This window comes from Austrofundulus limnaeus, unplaced genomic scaffold (assembly GCF_001266775.1).
Source record: "Austrofundulus limnaeus strain Quisiro unplaced genomic scaffold, Austrofundulus_limnaeus-1.0 Scaffold10, whole genome shotgun sequence".
Lineage (NCBI taxonomy): Eukaryota > Metazoa > Chordata > Actinopteri > Cyprinodontiformes > Rivulidae > Austrofundulus > Austrofundulus limnaeus.
This window is the reverse complement of record NW_013952412.1, coordinates 3,423,168-3,432,760: the sequence shown is the minus strand read 5'-3', so window position 1 is coordinate 3,432,760 and position 9,593 is coordinate 3,423,168. Positions and strand designations below refer to the sequence as shown.

The 9,593-nt window shown below is 36.9% G+C and overlaps 1 protein-coding gene across 1 annotated transcript in view; it reads right to left on the bottom strand.

Moving 5' to 3' along the window:
- Positions 1 to 9,593, bottom strand: part of LOC106513169 (CUB and sushi domain-containing protein 1) — a gene marked incomplete in the record, with an annotated part of 415,244 nt that overhangs the window by 135,777 nt on the left and 269,874 nt on the right. The window contains 2 exon segments of the mRNA XM_014001862.1: positions 3,915 to 4,036; positions 7,864 to 7,988. Of these exon segments, the coding sequence (XP_013857316.1) occupies positions 3,915 to 4,036; positions 7,864 to 7,988 (247 nt within the window).

The window sequence follows — 9,593 nt, the reverse complement described above, 5'->3', positions numbered from 1 at the left end:
CAGCCTACCTAAATAAAACCCACATTTACAACAGTGTGGGCAGGACGCGTCTATAAATCCTTTGTTTTTATTGGTCTTCAGTAATATTCTAATTTTCTGATATGCTGAATTTGAGATTTTCATTTGTTGTCATTTGTAATCATCAAAATTAAACGAAATAAACATTTGAAATATATGAGTTTGTATGTAATGTATGAATATAATATACAAGTTTCACTTTTTAAATGGAATTACTGAAACAAACCTACTTTTTCATGATATTCTAATTTTATGACCAGCACCTGTATATTAGAAGCTATAGCTACAAAATTCATCATAAATTGTTTACTGATGAACTCCAAGTGAGATCTTTGTTTTATATTTTTACTCTAGACAAAAATCCCATCATGACAATCTGTCACGATTAAAACTCTGAAAGCAGCCAATTGATCCCTYGTGCATGTGCATGTGATGTCTTGTAAGACGCAGTGAGAATGGTCATTCACTTTGAAAAAATGTCTTAAGAGGCAGCCCRCTCTCAATTGTGAGCTGGTATAAATCAGATTAGAGACTTTATTAGAGGCTCATAGCAACGTGGATGATATAAATCTGCACAGTAATACACTAAAACTACRTCATGGCCTGCCACAAGCTCTCAGCCACCCTACAAAGTGCCATTTCTCTCTGCCAAGGTCAGAAAGACACAGAGGGGAGAAAAAAGTCATTTTCTCTCTACTCCTCTGTCTGCCTTTTATATTTTCTCTTCTCTCTCTTCAATTATACCTCACAAGTCCACAATCCTAGTGTCCTGGAGCTCAGAGGTGAGCAGACTCCATTTCTATCCATCTTTAGAGAAAACTTCTATGTCACGTCAAGCACCTGCATGGACCTTTATTTCTTTTTTTCCCCTTTTCTTTCCTCCCTTTGCCTAAGTAGCAAGCTAAATATTCAGATGCATTTCACCTCTCTTTCCTCTCTCTGTAGTTTGCAGTGAGCTCAATGCCATTTTACTCTTCTTTATAGCCTATTCCATCTCTCACCATCTTCGAACTTAGCATTTTAGACAAATCAAAGTTAAAAGGAAGAAAGCGGATGACAGAGAGGAAGAAAGTGGATTGCAAGAAAGCAGCGCAGAGCAGATGAGGGAAAGAGGCAAGGCGAGGTGAGGCGAGGCGAGATGAGGGGAAGGGGGAGCGGGAAGGAACAGAGGGCAGAGCAAGGAGTAAAATTGCAGGAAAATAGAGGAATAAAGACAAATATGCAAAAAGATGAATGACTTCAAAAAACACATAAGGAACAGTTTTGGATGACATWTTTGAGGTTTTAAAATTATTCTCGTAGCTGCACAACAAAGCTTCACACCAAAATAGCTGCCATAAAAAAAACAAAGGGATGTGCAGTACTTTGTGTTCCTGAATGTTAAAATTAATCTCAGTCATAAAACAAGAATGCAGTTTGTGAAATACAGTATGTTTGTTGAGTCATAATTTCATGTCTGGCTAATAATTGAACATCAGTTTCATAATTGCTTGACACATAATATTGGCGGTATATTTTTCCTTTAATGAACAATCAGATTTTGCAACAACACCTCCAGCCTAAGTATTTATTAATTATTTACATTTGTATTTTATCTTGTCTAAGTCTTGATATGAGCATTTCTTCAACTTTGTGTGGGAAATTCAGTATCTACAGAAAACCCAAACCGTCAAAGGTGAARATTATGTAAACAGACTCCATTTGTGTGTTTGTGAATAATTCAAACCTTTTGAACGGCTTTTTTAACAAACAAACGGAATCACCTTGCAGACGGTAAAGAGCCGTATGTACCTTTATTACCTTTTTTTTACTCGTAATATCTTTATTTTTCTTCATTAACCACAGAGACAATCCTTCCTCCTTGGTTTTTTTCACAGAAAACAGGCAGAGCGGTGGAGTACAATAGCTCAGGGCTAAAGTGGGATGGGGTTCTGCTTTTAAAAAATGGTTCTGTCCATGTGATGGGATGATGTCATCATGTATCGTCCTATGTGATGACAAAACTTGTTCAAAATTGAACATCTCTTTGAAACAAAYGGATCATCAAGGTCTAGATCCCTTCAAAGAACCATTTGTCCCATCTCCATTCATCTGGGGACCATTTGGCTTTGAGCAACAGTGCTACCACAAACTATGCAACAACATTTTAAAATGAACCACAGTTCAGTTSCACCAATAGATTTGTAGTTACAAATGCGTTTTAAAACAGCTCTAAGTATTCAATGTCCTTCAGCAACATTTTGCTCTTTGTGATCACACAGAGACATGTCATTAGGGTCTTCTCTTCATTGGAAGTACAAAGTAAAAATGGTAATGGAACTACCATATTTATTAGGGTATAATACGATCTCATGTATAATACAACCCCCTTTTTTGAGCTTAAAAAGCATAAAAAAATTTAATCCTCAAACTACCTCCAATTTCATACAGACTTCAAGATTTTGCAGACTTTACAGTCTTTATACACATCAGTAAAATGATCATTGGACTGTTCATTTTATTTTAACAACATATGTACTGTTACTGTAAGTTCCCCTTGGCTGTCTAGGAGCTGGGGGACGCAGCAAAAAAAAGAAACCGGGCAACGAAGGAACAGAACACAGGAGGGTCAAAATAAAGAATGATTTATTTAGTAAAATAAGATGACCTGTAATKGTGGAAATAACCTGAAATGAAAAAAAAATGGAAGAATAAATCAGGAAGTTTTAATTGTGGCAGCGAAATCACTTAATCCCCCAACTCCCAWGAACAAAAAGGGTGCCTGGACTCACAGGGTCAAAGGCTCATGTGGCTCCGCCACCAACTAAAGTAAACAAAACTGTGCACCAAACACCATAACCCCCGTCAAATAACAAAAGGGTCACAAAACTCACCCTACAGAATGGGGAACCAGCACGCCAGAACCTCAGGTACCTGCAGCAGCCCACCAGTACTCCACAAAACACAGGCAGACAATCACCAGCAGCTCACAAGCTGTTCAAATGGCCATAGGCATCGAGCTCAGCTTCACACCAGGCCTCATACTCTGCTCAGAGGGCAGAGTGAAACCACCTGCACCTGCTTAAGCTGTATGAGCTCAGCAGCACCAAAATTAATGGGGAGAAACATACATGCAGACACCACTGCATGTAACATGTACTAAAAGGTATTGTGACAACAAATATATATCAACTGTAGCAGCATCAAACAAATTCTGGCATTTTACACATAGTCCACCAGGATGCACCAACACAAAAGTCAGAGACTTCACATGAGATTTGGGCCATCTTGTGGGGGAAAAGCAGATTACTTCCTACTCGCGAGCGCCCCCCTCTGGTGGGGAAACATTTTTTTCAGGGATACAAACTTTTTCAGAACACCGGTAGATGGCAGCCATTAAAGATGAACATGTGTTTGTTGTTGTTCCAGGAGCGGCCCGGTCACATGCTAATGTCATTAGTTCGTTATCATTATTAAGGGGCAGGACTACCTTTTTTTTTTCTTTTTTTTTCCACATCATGTTGCCTGCATGGATCTGTTACTATCTTGCTCTGAGGCACAAAGGAGTGTCACAGGTAAGCTTGCTTCAACTGCTTTTTGCGTCGTGGTCTCATTTCCGGACTCAGGCATTTTGTGAATGAAGCCGATATTTCAGTTAAAATACACAAGTAAAAATATTTATCCGAGTATAGTACTACCCCCCAACTTCATAGATGATTTTATGGATTTAATTTTATGTATTATACTTAAATAAATATGGTAGATGTATTTCACATTAACACACATTCTCATGAATTGCCAAATATATATCTATACAAAAAGTGGAGGCAAAAAATATGTCTAGATATATTTTTTAAACCTATATTCTCTTGTCAAATTGAGGCTTCTTAAATCAAAACTTGTGAAAACAAGCCTACCTTTTCAGTGTCCATTGCAGTGATGACCCAGACACAGTGTGCATTGTTCTCATATTGAACAGGGTAGTTAGGAGAAGTTATCACCCCTCTGGGCCCCCTTAGATTGCTGCCACAAGTTCGAGCTACAAAACAAAAGAGGGCAAATGTGAGAGACGAAGCAACAAAATGCATTAATAAAAGATTTAGCGAAACATGAAAATTATGCTTGCAGATCTCCAGCAGCCACTTATCTTACAAGCAAGACAGGTTACAAAAGATGGTGGTCATGCCATAAAAATGGGGGAGAAAACAATGATATCCAATACAAACACAACTGGTCCTATAGTTTATTGAACACTGAATTTGGTGATTCGGGTGGACATATATTCAAACACGTCAGCCTCAATAAAAGATTTATTTGTTTTTAAATACCCTGTTTTGTGTTTTGATTTGCTGCAGTTGCAATTTATGTGTTTTTATTGAGTGATTTCTCAATTYTTGACTTTTTTGCAGGTTCAGCAATGAAAAATGAAAAAAATAAAAATAAAAAGTGATTTTTAAAGGCTTATCAAAAATTCCTCCAGGGCATGGTGATGTAAATTGTTACATCATCTTAGGATAAGTCAACCAGCGTGAAAAACAAGCAAACAAAATACACTTTTAAGATGCAAAACATGGCAACATGGGGACAGAAGCTAGTAAAAAGAGAGCAACAAAAATAAAGAGATGGTCATTAAGAAAAAAATGAACCAAAAGGGAAATTGGAAATGCACGAGGCAAGAAAACGACACAGAAAACGCCAGGAGAGAAGGGAGGAAAGAAGAGGACCCCAGATGACTGATCCGACTATTAATTGGAAAAGAGAGCTGAAACTCAGTGTGATACACACAGCTACATGGACACACAGAAACATACTCATTGCAATTCATCTTGGAAACCAGCTTCTAATTAACAGTAAAGTCTCAGAAGAGACTGAGAGAGGCTCACGGGTTTGAATCCCTCATGAGTGATCACACCAGATAATGCAACTCACCAGAGCYGAAGTGTACAGCAGACATTTTTACCCTCGGCCCACTGATCTCCCTTTTCTCACCCTTTCAGTCTTCCCCTCTTTATGTCTTTGTTAAAATCTATACATTTTGGTGGAAGACATCTATTGAGATGAATAAATGTCAAACAAACTGAACAAAACAGATCCCAGCTGGCACCTTGTTAACACAATATTGTGTCATCCTGAAAATTTCCCTGGTGAACCCTAATCCTGTCCCACACATATCTTTTGGCAGTATGAAAATATGGCAGGGAACATTTTAAAAACATCCATTTTATGAATTAGATTTTTGTAATACATTTTGATTGCAAATAAATTGAATAGTAAATATTCTACTTTAGATGCTTCATAAGTCAATTTATATTCAATTTGATAACAGACCAATTTATTTACTTCAATCATAAGTGCACAAGCATTCTAATGTTTTTTCTCTTTACAATAATGTTTTGTTTTATTTTTAGAGTCCACTGTCACCCATCTTAAAGGGGGCATGGGCAAAAGCAACTTTTTTTCAGGTTTTTTTCGTATTACAATGTCATTCCCACATCAAAAACATACCCAGAGTGTTGCTTTGAGTCATTCATTCATGTTTGAGGAATCCTTGCATCTCCTGTGGTAACATTTGGAGCTGCCTAAATGCATGCTGGTAAAAAGCACCGCCTATTTGTACATAACTCCTCCCTGGAGGAGGAGGTCTGTAGTCGAGCTCCCGCCCCCATCCCCCGGTGAATTGTTGTGAAAACGTGCTGAAGTGGGAGTTTTATAAACCGTAAGAGGAAGAGACAGGGGCCAAATTCGAGGCGTTTAGATAAACTATGATGCAAATTAAAATGTATTGTTTTGATGTATACAGTATTTTCATAACAACTGAAAGTAACATATTTACTTTATTGTGGTACAGAATTGAACCAACATGTGCCTGGAAAATGCATTTACCCCACTATTAAACAATGCAGTATAGACCATCTTCTAGAAAACCTTTAAAGTACTGGATCTGTTCTCCAGTTTGAATTACAAATGCGAGCATTTGTCATGTGTCCAATGTTTTAATMTCTGATAAATTTATAATGTTATTCTTTTTTTCTGTTTGAGTAGGAACAGCAACAACAAACATGCATGAATTTCTGATCAATGTTTTGGGAGAAAGCTAAATTTGGAATTTATCTTTCACCATTTTACTTTCACATCATCAATTGTTTCTGACAGGAGTTGCCAGAATCATGAATTTAGGCATGTAGCTGCGGTCACAGAGAGCCATGCAGTCACAACACGGGCACTAGTACACATACACTTAACAGCACACAGCAACACCATAACACGATGTGACAGGGACCCTACAGTATGTGTCTGAGCACAGGGACTGGCTGTCCATCAAACACATGGACAGTTCAAGGCCCACACTGCAGCACATATTAGTGGTGTGACATTATCCTTTGGATACTTGCTTTTTGTGCATGTGTGCATGAGCGCGCACACACACACACACACACACACACACACACACACACACACACACACACACCCCCCCTTTGGGGTGTGCATATTGGCTGTCTCTTGTTGTATTGTGAAGCTAGCAACCAAACAGGGTATTGTCAGTAAACATAGGGGCAGTGGGAGCCTCTGCATCACTCCTCTGCCAATCATACATTTGTTTATTTAGCTCAAAATCAACAATAGGAAAACTGTTTTAAAGCTCAATTCCTAATGTATAGCTTTAACAACTTAAAAACTTTTTTCTAATGTAGTAATTTACAAATGTGAATTAAATGATACAAAATATGAAAACACCAGGTCAAAAGATAAACAGAACATTTAATTTTTTATTTGTTATTGCTTGTGGCACTGAAATAAAGAAAATTCAAACAAAGGAAATTAAAAATAGCCATTAGCTCATCAATCCGGTCAAAAATTAATTATATTTAAATTCTTACGAATGACTGTAAAAAAAAGTTATTTTGAAAATATATATTATTTCATTACCTATTGACAGAACCCCACTACAAAAGAAAAGTACTGGGGCTTGGTTTTGGAAGAAATACCTTATGCAATGCTATTTTATTGGGGAATGCTGGCTTTATTAATTTATGTTTTAATTATCATGATAAATTTTATATTTTTCATTTACTGATTACTAACTTGATCTTACAAACATGTATTGTGTGTATGGCTACATCCCAGTGCTGCCATGTAATTAAGCTGCAGTGCAGAAACTATTAGAAAACAAACAAACTTAAAAAAAAAACTAAACCTAAACATTCATAATTAGGCATTTGGATAACATGGTCCTGCTTTACGATTAGGATGCAGGTCTGGTTTTATAGCTCCGTTACCCACAGGAGCTCAGAAAAGACAGGTCTAAATCTGCACCTTCAGGGCAACAATACTTGTGATAATAACTTTCTATTGCCAGGCGAAGATTAGACAAGATTGTCCTTGACCACAATGCAGAAATCCAGAAACCCAGGTCAGCATCTGGCAGCTACCATCACAATCGCAGTAAAAAAAATGTTATGCATTAAAAAGCTTAAATGAGCCGTATTTTTATGGAAGAGAAAAAATGCCAACCCACCCAAAAAATAATCCTATTTTATTTATCTAAATAATATAGTCAATACCAAAGCTGTCGGAATTTAAAATCCATGATAATAGTGAACCAGACTTCCATGACCTTTTAAAACTTAAATGTCACATCTCATAAGGACATTTTAATTTCAAAAAAATATTCCGTGACATCTTTGCTTTCTTTAACATTATATTTGCTTTCATCTCTGTTTATTTTTTGCCAATATCACAACACAAATATATTTTTTCAGTAGACATCTCAATGTTTTTTGTGGTCAGTATTATATAGAAAGCCTGCAACACTTGAAAACCGAAGGACAGTAAAGCCATTTCAGTGTGAATGACAGTAAAACTTACTTCTGCAGATGGGTCTGTGGTCACTCCAAGCAGCCAGTGTGTCAGTAACCCGCTGACAGGTGATACTTTTAGAGCCCTGCAACACGTAGCTGTCATCGCAACTGAACTGGACGCTGGAGCCAATTCTGAGTTGAAAGAAGCAACAACACTTGTCAGATATATATATATATATATATATATATATACACACATACATTTTATTTGTAATATTGCAATATTCATCAACAAAAAAGGGAGAACAAAATGCAATAGTATTTTTTTATTTATTTATTTATGTATTTATTGGGTTAGTTTTTTGGCATTTGTGTCATTTCTTTTAGTTTTAAATGTTTTAAGGACTATTCACCACACTTGCTATAAATTGTTCTAATTTTTAAATTCTCTCAGAAACCCTGCTGTCTAACACCGTAAGGGATATTCACCCATCTCAGTGAAAGCCTGTACACCATCTTGTCTCCTGCTTAATGTAGGAAAACTCCACAGTGTGTACATGGTCAAACATTCAAAACACCCACTCCAGTTAGTGATCCCCATCCTGTTTTAGCTTATTGTAGATGTTATGCAACCGGGACCAAAGATACAGCCCCAGATTTCCACCACAGCTTAAAAAAAACATTCACTGTGCTCAGTACAAATACAAAAAATATGTCTTCACAACTATAATATATTGCATGTATCATAATATATTTATGACCCCATTCCTAATTATTTAGCTTAATGACTAAAACTAATAAAAATTCTTAAACGCACACTGAACCCACCTATGCCAATATGCAAACACACCTAAATGCACACGTTGGCACAAACTCAGAGGTAATGACCTTTTACTCACTCAGAAAATGCCATTATTAGTAAGAGAGTTTGTGCAATAATTGATGCTGACAGTAAGAAGAAAAAAGAGCAGCATAAGCAGGAGATTAAAAGGTAATTATCATTACAAGTTTTTGGGGGCACACTGGAAATAGGCTTGAAAACAGCCTGTTTTTAAATTGCATCAAAGGAAAATTTGCACCAGCTTAGCTGCTCCTGATGCTAAGTGAGCAAGTTATGAGGACAGATGATCATTTTATCCTCACTGCTGCTTGTATAAAATGATGTCTTGAGTTGTACTGATTAGATAACAGACACCTTGGGCTGATTTCGTTGCATCCACCCAGTTTATTTTTAGTGGCCAATGTGCCACTTGAGAACTTATTCCTTGCAATTCTTTGTGTGTAACCCCTGTATGGCTGGACCCTGGAGAAGGGAACTGGGACATGAAAGCAGCCCTGGAGTTTAACCTGAGGCTACAACACAACACTATCAGCATGAGAAAACATTGAGACAAGGTTGTCTGAATACCCTACCAGATATACTATTCTACAAGTGAATAAATGTGCGGTAGTACTCTAAATGTAAGAGATACAACTCATTCAGTTTTGTTGCAGAGTCACATGTATCTTCGTAGTAAACATCAATACCCACTTTTTACTGTATCTTACTGGATGTAAAACAAGCACACATTGTGTCAAAGTTATGTAAAAAAGCTTTGTGTTGCTTGTCGTTTAAACTATTACTTTTTTGTTACAGTTAAAAAAAACAGTTATTCAATACTTTATGAAAGTCATTTTTGGAAGCAGTTCAACCTTAACTTGTTTGAAGAAAGTCCTTACAGGTTTTGTAGAACTGGATTTGGGCCTGAGATTCTCTAAAACGTCATCAAAGTGTGACTCAGGTTATTCTACAGACAC